Below are 20278 nucleotides of genomic sequence, written 5' to 3'. Positions count from 1 at the left end.
TTCAGAATTACAAAGTAAACCTACTTCTGCAAAAATATATTGTCAACAAAACACTCCTCAAACCTTACTCTATTTTCTTTTTTTTTTTTTTTTTGAGACAGAGTCTCGCTCTATCGCCGAGGCTGGAGTGCAGTGGCCAGATCTCAGCTCACTGCAAGCTCCGCCTCCCGGGTTTATGCCATTCTCCTGCCTCAGCCTCCCGAGTAGCTGGGACTACAGGCGCTCGCCACCTCACCCGGCTACTTTTTTGTATTTTTTAGTAGAGACGGGGTTTCACGGTGTTAGCCAGGATGGTCTCAATCTCCTGACCTCGTGATCCACCCATCTCAGCTCCCCAAAGTGCTGGGATTACAGGCTTGAGCCACCGCGCCCGGCCCCTTACTCTATTTTCTAAACTTACACATTTTTTTTTTTTTTTTTGAGATGGGGCTTTGCTATATTGCCCAGACTGATCTTGAACTCCTGAGCTCAAATGATTCCCCTGCCTTGGCCTCCCAAAGTGCTGGGATTACAGGCATGAGCCACCACACCTGGCTTAGATTCAGACTCTTATACATGTAAGAGGTCTGAGAGATAATCTAATCGAGCCCTCTTAGTTTACAGATGAAGAGATAGGTCATGGGAGCTAAAATGACTTGTCCAAGATCGCTGGAGGTTGCCAGTTATTCTCCCTGATGTCTTCCCCCGAAAAGAGTTCATGGCCAGTTCAATCTTTGCCCCTTTTGTAAAAACTTTTCTCAATGGCCTTTGCAAAAGTCGCTTTTTACAAGCCTCTCTTTCCCTCTTTCTCTCTCCTAATTCTCTCTTCACATTTGTGAGCTACAGGCCACTTTCCCAAATAACTTGATACCTTGGTATATATATATGTATGTGCATTTGCTAACCCATTTCAGTCGAGTTTCAAATTGTGACCAATTTTGATTGAGATAAACTCCCCCCACTCCAAAAAAAAAAAAAAAAAAGAACGGGAAAATCAATGTGATGATAAATGATTCATCAGCTGTTCAGAGGAAGGATTTGGTATTTGTAGCAGGCAGCTGCCTTCTTAACAGCAAGGAACGTGTCAAATGACAAGAAGTTCCCTTTCTTTCATGCTAGGAGCAAAACGAAATTCACCTTTCCTTTAGCAACTCAAGCTGATTATTCTCATTTACAACTATATTTGAAAACAGGCAATGGCAAAGGTTAGGCTTCATTTATTTGTTTCCCATTGGTCCATTTAAATAATACCTAACTGTAGTTGAGTTTACAAGGATGCCTTGTCTAGGCTAATACGTGGGTTTCTGAGAGTAGTGTGCAAATGTAATTTTTCTAATTGAATGGTTTCTAATGTATAACGGGAGCTCATAATTTGAAGGAGTATAATGATGAACACTTTTGTAAACTGAATAATCACCTACTAATTTATCTGCTTTTTCAATCTAGATTTTCATGTATCACTTGTGATTAATTTTGATTCACTACATTGCCTTCAAGTCTTAATTGGTTAAAAAGGAAGTCCACATAGACCTTTATTTAGAAAATTACATTTTTATAGGGAAATATCCACAGTATTCAGTGTTTTAATTTATAAAACAAAATACTGGGGCCAGACACAGTAGCTCACGCCTGTAATCCTAGCACTTTGAGAGGCCAAGGTACGGGGATCACCTGAGGTCAGGAGTTCAAGACCAGCCTGGCCAACGTGGGGAAACCCCACATCTACTAAAAATACAAAAATTAGCTGGGCATGGTGGTGCATGCCTGTACTCCCAGCTACTAGGGAGGCTGAGGCAGGAGGATTGCTTGAACCCCAGAGGCAGAGGTTGCAGTGAGCTGAGATCGTACCACTGCACTCTAGCCTGGGTAACACAGCGAGACTCTGTCTCAATAAATAAATAAATAAACAAATAAATAAATAAATAAAATATTGGAACCAATCTTGGACCATGTAAGAAGGTAATTAGTGGTAGGTAGTCTTTATTACACACATTTCTTTCCAAAATTTGATTCTCCTTTGAGAATGACTTTTTCGTAAGTGTGGGATAAATGTTATCTGTGTAGCAGAGCCCTAGATACCAAGCTGCATTTTATAGGTCCCTGATGAGCTTTTGGTGGGAAAAAGGGCAGTTTGGTTTAGTTCTTTTCAGCAAACATTAATTATACTGACTCTGTAAAATTATGTGTTGGGCACTGGTGATACAGAGAAGATGGTCCAGGCAAAGGGAATAACAGGCAGAAGCATGGCCCCACGTTCTTCATTTCCGAAACACAGTCTTTTGGATAGGAGGCAGCCTGAATTCAGGGACAGACCTAAGTTCTAGCCACAGATTCACTATCCTTGGATGATATGACCTTGTCAATATCACCTAGCCCCTCTCTTTCTATAATTGTAAACTGGGGTGATCATTTCTTGCTCCACCAACCTCCTAAGTTGTTATGGTAGTGCATACTTGATAGCGTTTTGTAAACTGTACACTACTGGCCTCCTGAGTGCATTTGTTCTTGCTGGATCTCCTATTCTCTCTAGCTGGGAATGTGGCTTTGCTACGTGGCAGAAACCACCAGAGGATGATTGGCCAACTTCCTCAAGTTGGCGGGAGGATTTGGCCAGGGTGATTCCTAATGGCTGTGAGGCCTGCCAAAGTGTTCGATCAGCCGAGTTGTGGTCCAGGTCTGGTTTGGGGCTGAAGCAAAGCCTATGCATTACTCACCACCCCAAAAAAGGCATCTGACTGACTGGGGGCACCATTCCTTTCTTGAATCATCTTGGATCTGGGAGAAGGAAAATGCTTCTTTCTTATTCCTGTTTCTTTCTCAAGAGATTCTTCCCAATGTCTTCGCAGGTATCTTTTTACTCTTCAAATAAAAAAGGATTTGGCTCTAGGAAGGCTTCCATGCAGTGACAACTGTACAGCGTTGATGGTATCTCACATCTTACAATGTAAGTAGAAAATGTCTGTCTGCTTTGGGACCTATCAGCCAGGTAGAGAACCAAGCACAGGAGCTGAGCTCCCTACACATGCCCATCACTGTGTTAGGGTTTACAGAGGAGAGAAAGCCCGGATAAGATACAGTGAAACAGCATAGCCTGAGCCTGAGTTTCCTTGTCTTTAAAATAGTGACAAGAATACCTTTGGTTCTGTGGATTAAGTGTAAATGCTGATTTTCTTCTACCCCAGTCCAACCTTACCCTCCTACCGTCTCTGGGATTGCTGTCCAGGAGCTGGTTTGGGCTAATCTGGGCATGGGCTTTGCCAGACAGGTCCCCACTTCCTCTGCTTGCCCCAGGATACTTCTCTGATACATGCTCTCTGTGGCACATTGTCACGTTTGTTGTGATTTTCCTGTTGCTCTTTATCATGATTTCAGAGAACAAAGCACAGAGTACGGCATGTAGTGAGAAGCTAAAAGGGAAAAAAGCCCCAGGCATTTATTAGCGTTCCCCCATATCCTAACAACCAACAAGTAGCTGGACTAGGCTGAATAACGAAGGTAGGTAGAAGGTGGTTTGGAGAATAGCAGGGGCCTTCCAGGGAGGGGGTGATGCCTGGCAGGCCAGGCTGCTCCAACAGCCCCAAGGGCAGGGTGTAGGCAGCTGGAGATAGTATCTCTTCTAAAGCCAGCTGGACGTTTTCTCCCCTCTAGAAAGGCCTCCAAAGAATAGGCTGTTTCTTACTAGTCCTGCAGGATCATAATTTCATTTTTTGTATCTTAAGTTCATTTTTTACCTCTGTACCTTACCTTTCTGATAGTCCAGAAATGGCAGATTTCTAATTTCACCCCAGAGCCCCAGAATGCAGTGCTTAGATAGGGACAGTGTCTGAATAAGTGTTTACCAAGTGACTCCTGACAGGGACAAGCAATGAGAGCTCTAGGATCTCAGAAAGGCAGGGGACAGTAAGAGAAATGGTAATCATGGAAGGCTGTTGGAGAAGGTAGCTTTTGTGCTGGGCCTTAAAGGGACACATAGGAATTGGATAAGTACTGGTCAGTAAAGGAAACAGCATGAAAACAAAAATGGTGGTTGGATAAGAAGTGGCATATATAGAGGATGAAAAATGACCCAGTATAGCCCAAACATAGGGTCTGTTTAGAAGAGGTGATGGAAAATGCACCATTTTGAAGGGTCTTGAATGCCGAGGACACTAACCGTCATGTCCAGTATTGTACATTGGCACTGGGGTGGGAGTATAGGGTAGAGCAGGTAGAGGAAACAGTGCTAGAAGACATCCTTCTCCACTAGCTGCCTGTTGAGGCAGCAGTCAGGGGATTGGGGCTCCCAAGCAGTCTCTGACGGGGGAGCCCAATTTCATGCTTAACAGTTCTGCCTTAAGGATTTGAGCATTCCCTAGTGGCCATTTCAGGCATAGCACAGAGCATTTGAGCTTTTCTAGAGGATATTGTTTGTCAGTAGAAACTCTTTCCATGGAGAAAAGCTAAAGTTCCAACTAGGTAGTTCTTCGCAATTGATCCCAGTGAGACTATTTCACTGAACTCTAACGTGGTATGCAGAACACAACTAGATTTGTCTAATTTTCCATTCATCTAATATTTGTTGGATACCCGCTATATTTTAAGCGTTCAAGAACCTCCACATTCCAACTTTCTCGTCTCCTTTGGTTTCACTTACACACCTCCTACTCTAGCCAGACACTCCCTCCCAGACACAAGTTGTGCATTTCAAATGAAGCGTCCCTCTTTTATGAATTCCCTCAGTAACTCTTCTTGGTCGTTAATTCAAGAAAATTGTATCATGTACCTACCACATGCCAGATACTATTATAGGCGCTGGGAACACAGCAATAAACTAAACAGACAAAAGTCCTTGCCCTTGTGGAGCTCACATTTTGGCAGTGGGGCAAAATCAGACAATGACCAAAATAAGTAAATAAATTATATAATACATGGCAGCATGTGATAAGAGCAATGGAGAAAAATAAAGTGTAAGAGGGAGATGGAGGAATTCTGCGGGCAGATACTGAATATTTATATTTTTAAATTTTATTCTTCTTTTATGGACAAGAGTTAACATCGGCATAAATATTTATTTTTTGAGATGGGGTCTCTATCGGCCAGGTTGGTCTCAGCCCACTGCAACCTCCACCTCCCAGGTTCAAGAGATTCTCCTGCCTCAACCTCCTGAGTAGCTGGATTACAGGCACATGCCACTACACCCGGCTAATTTTTGTATTTTTAGTAGGGACAGGGTTTCACCATGTTGACCAGGCTGGTCTTGAACTCCTGACCTCAAGTGATCCTCCCGCCTTGGCCTCCCAAAGTGCTGGGATTACAGGCATAAGCCACAGTGCCCAGCCAGCATAAATATTTAAATAAGGTGGACAGGGTAGGCTTACTGGGAAGATGACAGCTAAACAAAGACTTCAAGGAGGTGGGAGGGTAAGCTATGCAACAAAATCATGTGAAAGAGAATCCTGGCAAAGAGAACATTCAGTGCAAAGGGCCTGAGGTGAGAGCATGACTGGGGTGTTCAAGAAACATCAGAAAGGCTTTTGTGGCTGGCTGGAGCTCAGTAAGAGAGAAAGAGAAGAAATATGAGGGCCTTAAAAGCATATTAAAGGGTCAGGTGTGGTGGCTCCTGCCTGTAATCCCAGCACTTTGGGAGACTGAGGTGGGAGGATTGCTTGAGGCCAGGAGTGCACATCCAACTGGCCATCTCTTTTTTTAAAAAAAGTATTAAAGACCTATAGCATAACTCTAAATGAGCAGATAAGCCATTGAAGCAATTTAAGCAGAGGAGTGAAATAATATGAAATAGATTTTGACAGGGTCATGTTGGCTGCTGTGGTGAAAACAGACCTCAAGAGGAAATGGTGGAAGTGGGGAGACTAGATAAAAGGATATTACAGGAGAGCAAGACCATGGTAGTTTGGACCAGCATGGTAACAGTGAAGGTGCTTATAACATTCGTCACCTTCTGTTACTGGAGATATTTACTCATTTGTATGTCATAATTGTGTTCTTAGGTTGCTATAGTCTTGTATGGAGAGAAAAATAAGCACAGTCTTATGTGCTTTTGTTTTTCTTAGGGTCAACATGGGATTTGTGGTTAATAAATGGGAAAATTGGGGTGTGTGTGTATGTTTGTGCATGTGATTTATTTAAAAAAAAAGCTCTATTGACGTATAATTTACACATCATAAAATTCACCCATTTTAAATGCACAACCCAATGATTTTTAGCAAATTTACAAACTTGTGCAATCATTACCGCAATCCACTTTTAAAACATTTCCATCACACCAAAAGACATCTCTCATCCATCCCTACTTGCAGTCATGCCCTGTTCCCATGCTCAGCCCCAAGCAAACACTAATTTGCTTTCTGTTTCTATAGATTTGCCTTTCTTGGACATTTCATGTAAATGAAATGATAAAATATGGGTATTTTGCATTTGACTTTTTTCACTCAAAATAATGATTTTTAAATTAATGCATGCTCTAACATGAGTTGCAGCAGTTTGTTCCTTTCATATCTTTTTGATTATGACCATTTTAATGAGTATGAAGTATCTCACTGCAATTTTAATTAGCATTTTCCTAATGACTAATGATGTTGAGCACAGTTTCATGTGCTTATTCCAATGTTTTCTTTGGTAAAATGCCTAGTCAAATCTTTTGCCCATTTTTAAATGAGTTTTTATGTTATTATTGAGTTTTAAGAGGGTTTTATAAATTCTGATTAAAAGTCTTTTATAAGATACACAATTTGCAAGTTTCTCTTTTAATATGTGGCTTGGCTTTTCATTTTGTAAGGATATCCTCTGAAGTACAACAGTTTTAAAATTTGATGGAATTTTACTTTCTGTATATTTTTAGTGGATCATTCTTTTGGTGCTGTATCTAAGAACTCTTTGCCTAACTTAAGGTCAAAAAGATTTTCTCCTAGAACTTTTACAAATTTACCTCTCATAGTTAGATCTATGATCCACTTTGAGTTAATTTTTTGTGCGCTTGCATGGAGTATAGTGTGAGGTAGGGGTCCAATTTCATATTTTTGTGCATGGATGTCCATTTGTCCCAGCAATATTTGTTGAAAAGGATATTATTTTTCTTCATTGAATTGTCTTGGCACATTTGTCAAAAACCAATTGACCGTAAATGTAAGGAATTACTTCTGTGCTCTCAGTTATGTTTCATTGATCTGTATTTCTATTCTTATGCCATTACCACACTGTCTTAATTACTGTAGCTTTGGGGTAAGCTTTGAAATAAGGAGGTGTACACATTGCCCAACTTTGTTCTTTTTCAAAATAGGTTTGTTATTCTGAGATCTGTGCATTTCCATGTAAATTTTAAGGTCATTTGTCAATTTCTATTTTTAAAAGCCTGCTGGGATTTTGATGGGGATTGCACTGAATTTATAGATCATTTTTTGGAAAACTTGCCACCATAACAATATTTAATCTTCTTGTCTGTGACCATGAACTATCTCTTCATTTATATAGATCTTTTAAAAATTTCCCTTGGCAGCATTTTGTAGTTTTCAGTGTGTAAGCCTTACACTTCTTTTATTAAATTCATTCCTCAGTATTTTATTCTTTTTTGATGCTATTGTAAATGGAACTTTATAAAAATATCATTTTTAGATTATTCATTGCTAGTATATATAAATACAATTACTTTCTCTATATTGATCTTCTATCTCATGCTACCTTGCTAAACTCATGTATTAGTTCTAGTCGTTTTTCATAGGTTCCTTGGAATTTTTTTCTTTCCTTTTTTTTCCTTTTTTCCTTTTTTTTTTTTTTTTTTTTTGAGACAGAGCCTGACTCATTCACCCAACCTGGAGTGCAGTGGCATGGCCATGGCTCACTGTAGCTTTGAATTCCTGGGCTCAAGCAATGCTCCCACCTCAGCCTCCCAAGTAGCTGGGACCTGGGACCACAGGCACACGCCACCACACCCAGCTAATTTTTACATTTTTTTGTAGAGATGGGGTCTTGCCATGTTTCCACAGCTGGTCTCAAACTCCTCGGCTCAGGCGATCCTCCTGCCTTGGCCTCCCTAAGTGCTGGGATTACAGGCATGAGCCACCACGCTCAGCGTTGGGATTTTCTACATGCAGGATCATATTGACTGCAAGTAAAGACAGTTCTGCCACCTTCTTTTCAGTGCAAATTCTTTGTTTCTTCTTCTTGCCTGACTGCACTGACTAGAACCATGGGTACAATGTTGAATAGATGTGGCAGGCATTTGATATCTTTACCTTATTTCTGATCTTAAGTGAAAGCATTTAGCTTCTCAGCATTTGGTATATTCCTTGTTTGTTAAGTGTTTTGTTTTGTTGATTGTGAGTGGGTATTAGACTTTGTACAATGCTTTTTTCTCCATCTCTTGAGAAGATAATGTGTGGGGTTTTTTTGTCCTTTATTCTATCATCACAGTGTATTATAGTCATTGGTTTTCATATGTCAAACTGACCTTGCAGTCCTGAGATAAATTCAACTCATTGTGTATAATATTTTTCATATGCTGCTGAATTCAGGTTACTAGTATTTTGTTCAGAATTTTTGCCTCTGTATTCATGAGGAATGTTGACCTGTTGTCTTCACTTCTCATGTTGTTTTTGTCCTGTTTTGGTATCAAGGTAATATTGACCTCATAGAATGTGTTGCTAAGTGTCTACTCCTCTATTTTCTGGAAGAGTTTGTGAAGAATTGATATTTATTTCTTCTTTGAATATTTGGTAGAATTAATCAGTGGAACCATCAGGGCCTTATTGGGTTTTAATGTGATTTGTACATTTATCAGTATTGGTAAAAATAAATTAATAAATTAATGAGCCATTTCTTTGGTCTTTTTAAAAATGTTTACTATATGGAGATTTTCATTATATTGTGATTTTTGAAATACAGATACACACCCACCTGTCTAAAACACAAATGGAAAACCAAGAAAGAAGAGAAAAAAAAAAAAACAGCCCTCCAGCACTCAAAATAGGTATACTATTGTCCATGTATCTTATCCAATAGAAGAGCACCATAGGATTCCATGGAGCATCTATTTACTCTTACAGTATATAGAATGCTAACAGGTTTGGATATTTGCTTTCTCATTGTATGTTAGATTAGATGTCTCACTTGAGAACAAAGTATTCTAAAGTTTGACTTCAGGGGAAGTCAGTGACCAGGAAGTGATTCATATAAATCTGACAGAGAGGAAAAAGGCACACAAATTATAAAGAAGAAAAAAGAATCCAAAAATCAAAACAATCTGAGGCAATTTAGGTTATGGGCACATAGTCCTAAATGCCTTTGTAGACATAGTGCTATAATAGATGTTTTATAAAAATAAAGTGGAGGCATCTAGAAAAGAGCAAATTATGATCATGGATAAACTGCTAGCTATTTGAAAAAGCCAGAATGATTTTCAGAATGATTCATCTGTTGGGGATTTCAGATAGCTGGGGATTTACTAGACTCCCAATGTACAGAGTGATGAATTGGCTTGCAATGTAGTTGGCATTTATATTCCTCTTTCTTGATAATATATGATCAGGGTGGAGTGGGGTTGGATGACTATATTAGTTTTCTAGGGCTGCCATAACAAAATACCAGAGACTGGATGGCTTAAATGCCAGAAATGTATGTTCCACAATTCTGGAGGCTTCACATCCAAGATAAGCTGTCAGCAGGTTTTTTTTTTCTGAGGCCTTTCTCCTTGGCTAGCAGATGGCTGCCTTCTTGTTGTGTTATCACTTGGTCTTTTTTCTGTGTACTCACATCCCTGGTGTCTCTCTGTGTGTCCAAATTTCTTCTTCTTATAAGGATACCAGTCAGATTGCTTGAAGGCTTGCCTTAATGGAGTCATTTCACCTCAATCACCTCCTAAAAGCTCTATCTTCAAATATAGTCACATTCTCTGCTACTGGAATTAGGACTCCAACATATGAACTTGGCAGAGGGTGGGGACATAGTTCCACCTATACCAGTGGCTGATTGAAAGTAAGAGAGATCATATATACAATATGGTAGAAGAAAAATCTAACAAAATGTTCCACTGTGATCTTGGAGCCCTTAAGATCTATACTTGGTCTGTGACTTCCTATACTAAGACTGCAATGCTTCCAAACAGAAAAAGAGCCAATAGAACCCCCAAACACACACACCCCTATAGAAACATAAATATACATAAAGCATGGGGTTGGAGGCTTTGGACTGCACTGGCTGCAAATAAAGGGCTGTTTGATGGAGGACAAGGGTACACTGGATGCTCCATTGCTAAGTTCCTCAAAGGTAATGTGAAAAATGTCTTTTTCCTGTCATGCAGCAGAACTTGGAGACTTTCATGAAGAAACAGATAGGAAGCATCTGGCACAAACTCAGTACTTACCAAACCAAGACTGTTTAGAGAGCAAGATCATGCACTTTCATCAGAAGCACGTGTAAGTACTTTCAACTGGCACCTGCTTCCCCCAGTAGAGAACACTAAAGCTGGGGATGGACTCTTAAGAGCAAGCCCTTAAACCTGAGAAGTTTCAGGCTCCATGAAATACTGAGCTCCTCACGGAGCTCTCAGAGTGGAAATGTCATTCCTGCAGCATTTATTAGGCTCATAAATTCTTTCCCCTTTCAGTGGCAGGAGCCCAGCTGAATCTGACATTCTGCTACTGGACATAGCAAGAAAGCTGGATATGTATGGCATCAGGCCTCACCCCGCCAGTGATGGTGAAGGGATGCAGATTCACCTGGCTGTTGCTCACATGGGAGTACTGGTGTTACGGGTAAAATCTCTTTCCTTTCAAGCCCTTCGGCTTTAGTGAGGGGTGGTTATCTTGGCTCAAATTTGGGTGTCCATTCCAAAGGTGATCTCACCCCTCAGTATTATCACCAGCCAGAAAGGGAAATGGTCAATCATATTTACTTGTAGTTGCATGAAAAGTATACATGACAAACTAATAAACGTAGTTAACTGTAGGGAATGGATAGATGGGGACAGAAATAGGGGTGACAGTGGTGGGAGTGAGACTTCTTTCTATATATATCTTTGTGTATACCTCTGATTTTCAGACCACGTGAATAGATTACCTGTTGAATAAACAACAGACAAGCAAAAACAAAGCTGGTTGGGCCGACCAGGAAAGCCAAGGGAGTTTAGAGGAATTGGAAATGGGTGTAGGCTGCTGTAATTAAACAGAATAGCCTAGAGAAGGCTCTGTCAGAGCTGGCAAGAAGGCTTGACTATGTGGAAGGTATTGTGGGCAAGGAAAATGAGGAGACTGCAGGAAAGAGGTATAAAGTTGGATGAAAGGGTGTTTTGGAATTAGTGGAAACAAAGGTTATATATTCAATATAGATGAGGCAGAAAGATATGGCCAAGATGTGATGTGGGCAGTGAGAAGCTATTGAAGGTGTTTGAGCTGCTGTCAGGAGAAAGAAGACATTGTTTTTAGCAGATGAATCGGGAAACATGGGAAAGGCGTGAGATTAGAGAAGCTATTGTAGTAATCCTTTCCTCTTGTGATCTCCCTGTGCTGGCTAGAAACCTTCCCTAGGCATACCCCTTCTTGCTTGCATTCCAGAGCATCCCTGTGTCCCACCTGAAATGCCTTCTTTCACCACAGCTCCTACCCAGTGCAGCAGGATCAATCTGTTGAAGAGATGGGTCAAGGGCGGTCCCTTTTACGAAGTGCATTTTCTATCAGGTTTGCACTGTCTTACAAACTAACTCGTGTTAATACATTCTGAAATCTGCCACATTTTTTATTGTAGGGAAATACAAAGATCAATACTTTTAACTGGGCTAAAATCCGCAAGTTGAGTTTTAAGAGAAAGCATTTTTTCATCAAACTTCATGCCAATATATTGGTAAGTAGCTTCCTAATAAATTCGTTTACTTTCTGTTCACTGGGAAAGTTTTGGTTGTTTCTGCAAATCATTTGAACTTAAATGGTGAAAGCTGGCTGGCCCTGAGTGATTATGTGTCTTTTATTTTGCCTTTAAAGAAATCAACCAGAGTTTTAATCATTTTTTACTAAAGGTAAAACACTAAGAAATCTGACTGGCAGTTTAGAATTAACAAAGTAATAGGAAAATGGGGCAACTGGGCTGAAAGGCAAGTCTCCCTGGAAACTAGTTTTTAGGGATTTGATGAGTCAAATGGGAGTGACCAGATCTAGGACTAAGAACAAATTGATTTGATGTTATCTGTTCCATTTTATAAAGTATCTTCAATTACCTTCCTTAAGCAAAAATTACTGAACACCTAGTACATGCCAAAAACAAGCAGGATGTGGGAGTCAGGTATACATGTAAGCAAAATAAACAATTATTGGGCAAGGTTGCATAGTAAAGGGTGAGACAAAGGTGCTAGAAATGATCTTCTTCTTCTTCTTTCATTCTAGAGACAGGGTCTCACTGTTGCCCAGACTGCAGTGGAGTGGTGACATATAGCTCAGAGCAGCCTCAACCTCCTGGACTTAAGTGATCCTCACGCCTCAGTCTTTTGAGTAGCTAGGACTACAGGCATGCACCACCACACTTTGCTAATTTTTAAAACATTTTTTGTAGAGACACAGTCTCACTATGTTGCCCAGGCTGGCCTCGAACTCCTGGCCTCAAGTGATCCTCTTACCTTGGCCTCCCAAAGTGCTGATGTTACAGGCATGAGCCACTTAGTCTAGAAATGAATTTTTTTATGACCATAAGGAAAATAAAAAGTGTGTATCGACTAATTTTTCACCTACTGAAGATCCAGCAGTTTCTATTTTATTCTCTGCATCTTGACCCTATAGAAAAGTGTTCATTGAGCAGTTCAAGTAACTGGACTCAGTGTGAAGCTCATGGAGAGCCCCAGAGGCTACATGCAGGAACCTGGAAAGGAATGAGAGAAGTGGGGTCAGTGCAGTGGGTTGATGGGGCTGCTGAAAACAGGGCTGCAAACATGCCATGTGATGGGTACATATAGTGTCAGGAGATGGGGCAAACTTGAACTTTAGGTCTGGAAAGCCAAGATTAGAATATGCTAGATGAGCAATATAGAGCATTGTACAAGACAGCCTATAGAGGAAGAAGTTTTTCTAACTGTTACACTAAAAAGACTCATGGGCTGAGTGTTGTGGCTCTCATTCATAATCCCAGTGCTTTAAGAGGCTGAGGTGGAAGGATCACTCGAGTTCAAGAGTTTGAGACCAACCTGGGCAACATAGCAAGACCCCATCTCAACAACAACAACAAAAATACAAAGAAATTAGCCAGGTATGGTGGCACATGCCTGTAGTTCTAGCTATTCAGGAGGCTGAGTCAGGAAGATTGCTTGAGTCCAGGAGTTCGAGGTTATAGTGAGTGATGATCATGCCACTGCACTTCAGCCTGGGCAACAGACACCTTGCCTCAAGGAAACAACAGACTTATGTACATGTAATCATCTTATAAACCCTTCCATCTATAAGGAAATCTTCTCCTCTCTCCTGTTTCCTGTTGGTCATTTATAACTTCTCCTGACCTTGGAAAGATATACCCTTTGACATCATTTTAATCTAATTTACAACTTCATAAAAATGTTTCTGGCAGAGAAGAGTGAGTAAAAAAGGTATTTAAGGTGAGGGGAGTGTGCAAAGCAAGATTTGCTTCTTAGAGAAGGCTCTGTTTGCGAGCAGTGGCCCTGTCTGTTCCTCGCAAGGTTGCCAATCATTAGGTTTCAGTAGGTGTGAAACCTACAGGGAGCCAAGTGGAAAATCAGAAGCTGCATGGGCCAATGGAGCAATAGTTTGGAAGGCATTGGGATTTGAAGGTCTTTGATATTCTTGAAGGATGTTTTACTTGATGGAAATTGGTTTATACAGGTGTTGTGCAAGGATACCTTGGAGTTCACCATGGCTAGCCGAGATGCCTGCAAAGCTTTCTGGAAGACTTGTGTGGAGTACCATGCTTTCTTTAGGCTTTCGGAAGAGCCCAAATCAAAGCCCAAAACCCTACTCTGCAGCAAGGGTTCCAGTTTCCGCTATAGGTAATTAAACAATGCACATAGGCAAACTGCTCACACTGCTTCTTTTCAATAACACGGGAGGTTTAGGAGGAGTTCACATTCTAGAAGCAACAGAGAATCCATTTCAATCACATCAAGGATCACACCGTTTCCTACTCATTCTCTGTGTGACACTTTAAGTCAATGATTCCTAACTAGGAGGCAGGAAGAGGGGGACACCTTACCTAAGGGGTAGGATCCGAGTCTCAGCAAGGATGGGTGGATGTGTGCAGTTTGAGAATACATGTTCTATAAACCCATTGTTTCTCTTATATTTAATTTATATGCAAACCACGGAAAGAAAACTCAACATCCTTTGGGTTGTAAAAGCTAGTGTGAGAAAGCACTGGAGGGGATAAGAGATTTAGAAAATTGAACAATATGCCACTAGAGGCTCCTCACTACAGGTCACACTTTGGAGGAATCAAAGCAAGGTTGGGTTAAGATCTTGTCTTTGCTTGAATACATCAGCCTAGGAATCCACTGGAGGAAGTTTTCAAAACTTTTAGCTAAGGTACTAAATTCTGATTAAAAGCTTCCTCATAAAGGATTTTTTTTCAAAGAGTGGTATCCTACCCCAGTAAAAATTAAGATCTATGAAACTTACATATTTCTGATTGAATCTTTCCAGTCTGTATTCTACAAATCCCTGCCTTCTTAAACAGATGATACTGAGCACATTTTGCCCTTTTCTTAATGACCTGAGTTATTATAAACATCAGATATTATCTTTTGCAGGCAGCTGTAGTGCAATGATGGCCTCAGGGCAGGGGAGGCATGTCAAGGCCCAGTACTTAGGTGATAAATGGTCCAGACTTTTTAGGCTTTATTATTCTTGCGATTTTTTTTTTTTTTTTGAAATGGAGTCTCGCTTTGTTGCCCAGGCTGAAGGGCAGTGGTGCGATCTCAGTTCACTGCAACCTCCGCCCCCTGGGTTCAAGCAATTCTCTGCCTCAGCCTTCCAAGTAGCTGGGATTACAGGTGCAGGCCACCACAGCTGGCTAATTTTTGTACTTTTGCTAGAGACGGGGTTTCACCATCTTGGCCAGGCTGGTCTTGAACCCCTGACCTTGTAATCCACCCGCCTCGGCCTCCCAAAGTGCTTGGATTACAGGCATGAGCCATGGCGCTTGGCCAATTCTTGTGACTTTTTTTTTTTTTATTTTTATGTTTCTCCTGGCCGTGATCTGACTTTCTTTGCTAGTGTATGCCTGACTAGAACAATACTCTTCTACTGTTTAGTTAGCTGCTTTTCTTCTGCTGTGGACTGGGAAACCAGATAAGTAACCTCATTCAAAGTAGTATGGAAAATCAGTCAGTTGACTCTGATTCGGAGGTAGAGGAAAAGCCTTTAAAGGAAAATACATTGTTTTTATTATTATTATTTGAGACAGGGTCTCGCTGTGTTGCTCAGGCTGGAGTGCAATGGCATGATCTCTGCTCACTGCAGCCTTGACCTCCCGGGCTCAAGCAATCCTCCCACCTCAGCCTCCCAAGTGGTTGGGACTACAGGCATGCACTACCATGCGCGGGTTATTTTTATCATTTTTGTAGAGATGAGGTCTCACTATGTTGCCCAGGCTGGTCTCAAACTCCTGGGCTCAAGTCATCCTCCTGCCTCAGCTGGGATTAAGGTGTGAGCCACCGTGCCCAGACCAGGTATATTATTTGTAAAGCCCACAATTTTTAGCTGTTATATAACCCTGTTCAGAGGCCTTTAAAAAATACCTGCGTTCTGAGTAGTTGAGGTTGTTCTCTGCCTGGTCCTTGAATAAGTGGGTATTATCATTGTGATGGTCAAAGATTTATGACATATGTCATTCATCTAGTCTTTTGATTTCAACAATAAATGAGGCTTTCAAGTTTTGGTACCCTATTGGTTTATGGCTAGAACTAAGGATTTTTATTGTTCCTTATGATAGTGGAAGAACCCAAAGGCAACTTTTGGAATATGGGAGAAAAGGGAGGCTGAAGAGCTTGCCATTTGAAAGGTACATCATTTTGTTTCTCTTGCTCGTGTTGATTTTATGTTGAATTTGGAGATTTCTATGTATCCTGGTATTCACATGAAGGTTATTTCAATGACTTCTCTGCTTGGGGATTTCAGGAAACATTACCCATCTCAGTACCATCAACGACAGTGCAGGTCCTCACCAGACCTCCTCTCTGATGTGTCAAAACAAGTAAGGTTTCTGAAAATTTCTACTTCTTTAGATAAATGTAATTTGTGCAAATTTCAAATGCTTCCAAGGATTGATTCTGTCAGAATCCCAGTGTGTAAAAGGGTTACTCTGTTCGAGTAGGTTAGCTTCCTGGGGAGGTCTGTCAGCTCAGTCTTTCCTGCCAATAGAAGACCATTTAGTAAACTACCACTGGTGTGTACCTTATAGACTGAGGGTTCTGGCACATCTTCAAATTGCAACCTGTGTTGCTAACATCTTGCAAAATGCAGATCCAAATGAATTCTATGGCTTTGAATTTTCAAAACTGAAAGCTCCATCTTTTTACCTATGAAAATCTTAAGGTGTAGAGGAAGGTATAAAGTCTTGGGTTAAAGTTTTAGAGTACTTTTCATGTGTAGTTTTGTGTTGTTCCCCTGGAACTGTGAGACGATGACTTCCTTTGACATTTTTAGTATGAAAATTGTGAATTATTGTTATTTCACTTTCCCTAAAAAATAATTATAGGTCTCATAAACCCTCAAGCCTTCAAGTCACTGGCAGTTTTTATCCAAAAGACATCAGAAGCATAATGATGAAAGGAGCCATTTAGTATATGAACCTCTCCTACCATTCATAGCCCTCCTCCCACCATTTTACAGAAAATAGGGAGGAGGCTGGAGCAACAAGGTTAGGAGACTTGTCTAAGGTCACACAGCAAATCAGAGACAGAGCCAGGACTAAAAGGCAGGACTCCTGGTTCACTAATATAGCTATTAAACCAAACTGCTTGTAGTGTATACACTCAGAGTCTGGAAGTAGGATGGCACTGAGAAAGAATAGTGTCACATGTACTTTTTAACACATGCACTGGGATGTGGTACAAGTTATTACCCTTTCTTTATATATTTATCTACCCTAGAATAGAACATGGATCTTGTTAAATGACTTTATGAAAAACTACCTTTCAAACTTTGAGGCTAATTTAGATCCCTCCCCCAGCCCCAACCAAATGGCCTTTTCCTTCTTTCACCAATGTATCCTTTGTCTCAAGGTGGAAGATTTGAGACTAGCATACGGTAGTAGCTACTACCAAAATGTGAATGGAGTGCACGCATCTGAGCCGGTGCTGGACAGTAGGAGGAGGAACTCTGCAGTGGAGGTGACATTTGCAACTGAACTGGAGCATTCCAAACCAGAGGCGGATCCCACATTGCTACATCAGTCCCAAAGCAGTTCCTCTTTCCCTTTTATTTATACAGACCCTGTCTTTAACACTGAGCCTGATCCTAACCCTGATCCCAGAGACTTTTTTTCAGAGAGGAGTCCTCTAAGCTCCTTCCAAAGGAGCTGTAAGTTTGCTGGTAATCACAAGAGCACATCTTCTGGCTTCACAAGCAAAGTGAGTCCAGCAAAGCAGCTAACTTACATGGATGTGCCCTATATTCCTTGTACAGGTCAGCAGGTTGGTATTATGCCTCCCCAGGTCTTTTTTTATGTGGACAAGCCACTCCAGGTGCCCAGACGGTCCCCAACCAGAGCAGAGGAAAGGACAAGGCCAGATAGCTATATAGAGCCCACTGCAATGAAGCCAGCCAAAAGAAGCCCAAGGAATATCAGAATGAAGAGCTTTCAGCAAGATCTGCAAGGACTCCAAGAAGCTATAGCCAGGACGAGTGTTAGGAGCGACATCAATGTAGGTCTAGAAGAGGAAGACCCAAATTTGGAAGATGCATTTGTATCTAACATTCAAGAGCAAACCCCTAAAAGGTCCCAGAGCCAATCAGACATGAAAACTATTCATTTTCCTTTTGGATCAGAATTTAGACCTTTAGGGCCTTGTCCTGCTCTCAGTCGTAAAGCAGACATGTTTACATATATGTTTGCAGAGCAGGAGTTGTCAGCAGTTCTAATGGATCAAAGTACAGCAGAACGGTATGTAGCTAGTGAATCCAGTGATTCTGAATCAGAGATTCTTAAACCAGACTACTATGCTTTGTATGGCAAAGAAATAAGGTCACCCATGGCCAGAATCCGCTTGTCTTCTGGTAGTCTACAGTTAGATGAAGAAGATGAAGATGCTTCTTTCAACACACCAACTGCTGAAGACAGGACTTCACTAAAACCATGTAATTACTTTTTAGCTTAAAAGTGTGAACCTATGGACATTTGCCAGTTCCATGTTACCGACTTAGGTAGAAAATAATGAAACTTGTAGAAACCATTTTCTTGGTTACTACATATTCATTGGTCTTCAGAAAATCTCATTTTTGACACCTACCTTATGAAAGATCCAGCTGTTGCCTCATTCCTTGAGTTTCACTCTTCCAGTACCTCTGAAGGGACTCTAGAACATGCCCTCTCCTCCCCAGCACTGTGGCAAGGTGAGGTGGGTATTTGTCATCTCCACTGCATACTTCCACACAGAGACATTGTGAGTGAAGTTCAGGCTCTTCAATGCTGAAGAATGGTGACAGTATGGGTTGGCATTTGGAATTGGCTTCTAATGGCATTTAGTGATTTAGTAGATTGTGAATGTGTTGATCTTTGTGCTCTTAAAAAACACTGAACGAATATTTCAGTCTTTACTATTTGTGTGGGGACCAGTAGAAATGGTCTTGTAATTTGTTAAAGACTTTCATTTTTATAACCTATATAAGGGGAGCATGGCCCTCCTACAGCCTCAGGAACAAGGTGGTGGCATAGATCCTCTCAAGAGAATACAGGTTTAGAATTAATCTAGGACTTGGCAGAATTCTAAACCTAGGAAATTTATGAATTAAATCAATTTCTACAGCCAGACATAAACCTGATAAAAATATCCTGTTGTTTTACTTATAACTTCTATATTCTAAACGATCTACTATATCTAGTAAAAGAGAAACATTAACAGGTCAGTTTGTTTATCTAATATTTCCTGCCAGAATTTATTTTTTGTCATAGCTTCTTGCATGTATGCAGGCCAGGAAATGAATGTTATTGTAATAAAGTGTGATGGAAAATCCAGGTAATTAAAAAATAAATTATAATTATGTTCTTCCTTTTGTTTTAATCAATTTCAGAAGTGATTGGTTCTGGCCTATTTTACTAAGGAAAGGGACAGTTACACAACAAGAAAAAGGAGGGAGGCAAGTGAAAATGTATGGCCAAGGAGAGGAAAAGTAGTAGAATTGAAGGGTAGCTGAAACAAAAAAGGATAGTACTAATACCAGGGTGAGTTAATTAACCAAAATTCCATTTTTGACCCATTCAGAATTTCTCTAATGGTCCTCCTAGAAGGTACAGCATTCTATCTGAGAAGTTTATTTTGTTTGATTTTAAAGTCCAACATATTTACAAGATAATGTTACTACTAACTTCAAAAAAAGGAGGCAATTCTATAGGCAAGTTATTTTTATATACAACTTAAAGGAGAAAAAAACTAATGGAATAGTTTCCTTACTCTCCTAGTCTTTACATCAGAAAAATCCCTTTTAATATACCTCATCCCACTCCTTTCCTCCATCCTAGCACTTTATTGTCTGCTCCTGGACTCATATTTAGTAACTCACAAGCAAAGTGAGTCCAGCAAAGCAGCTAACTTACATGGATGTGCCCCATATTCCTTGTACAGGTCAGCAGGTTGGTAACTCACAAGTCAAGAGTAGCTATCTAATAATAAGAATATATTGAAACCCAATCACCTGGGCTTAATAATATAACATAGTATACTATTAGAATATTATATAATTAATATATGAATATATTAATACATATTAATACCATAGATCCTTAATGCTAAGTTCACCCTCAACCTCTTCTCTAGGAAAAACTTAAACTCCTTTATGTTAATGCTATTTCTCATATCAATTTCTAAAAATCTTCACTAAGTTTATATCTGTATATGATCTCTTAATAATATAATAATCAGGGTGACCATATAATTTATTGTTCAACCCAGGACACTTTCAAGTGAAAGGGGACGTTATTAATAATTTGGTCAAGACAGGAGGCTTAGAAATCAGGACAGATGTTCCCTATAGCTATAATTAATGCTTAATGAAATGTGAAGAGTATCTTCTGGTTTCCAACAGAAACTTCGATTTTAGTGTTTGCACAATAAAGGAAAAGGAGAAATAATTTGAAACACTGAAGTCCCATACCACACCCCCAT

General features: G+C 40.3%; 1 protein-coding gene across 2 annotated transcripts in view; it reads left to right on the top strand.

Moving 5' to 3' along the window:
• FRMD7 (FERM domain containing 7) overlaps positions 1 to 19154 on the top strand; it is a 50832-nt gene extending 31678 nt beyond the window's left edge. Inside the window, exons 5-12 of one of the 2 annotated variants that reach the window (XM_011958249.1) lie at positions 2826 to 2923; positions 10271 to 10385; positions 10577 to 10724; positions 11713 to 11808; positions 13785 to 13948; positions 15889 to 15957; positions 16074 to 16149; positions 17180 to 19154. In XM_011958249.1, the coding sequence (XP_011813639.1) occupies positions 2826 to 2923; positions 10271 to 10385; positions 10577 to 10724; positions 11713 to 11808; positions 13785 to 13948; positions 15889 to 15957; positions 16074 to 16149; positions 17180 to 18274 (1861 nt within the window). In that variant the 3' untranslated portion in view covers positions 18275 to 19154. The remainder of the gene's footprint in view (positions 1 to 2825; positions 2924 to 10270; positions 10386 to 10576; positions 10725 to 11712; positions 11809 to 13784; positions 13949 to 15888; positions 15958 to 16073; positions 16150 to 17179) is intronic. The other variant, XM_011958250.1, reaches the window with a different exon arrangement.
• The last annotated feature ends 1124 nt before the right edge of the window (positions 19155 to 20278 follow it).

Source organism: Colobus angolensis, unplaced genomic scaffold (genome assembly GCF_000951035.1).
Source record: "Colobus angolensis palliatus isolate OR3802 unplaced genomic scaffold, Cang.pa_1.0 Scaffold463, whole genome shotgun sequence".
Taxonomy (NCBI): domain Eukaryota; kingdom Metazoa; phylum Chordata; class Mammalia; order Primates; family Cercopithecidae; genus Colobus; species Colobus angolensis.
The sequence above is the reverse complement of the archived record's forward strand: the minus strand, read 5'-3'. Positions and strand labels throughout refer to the sequence as shown.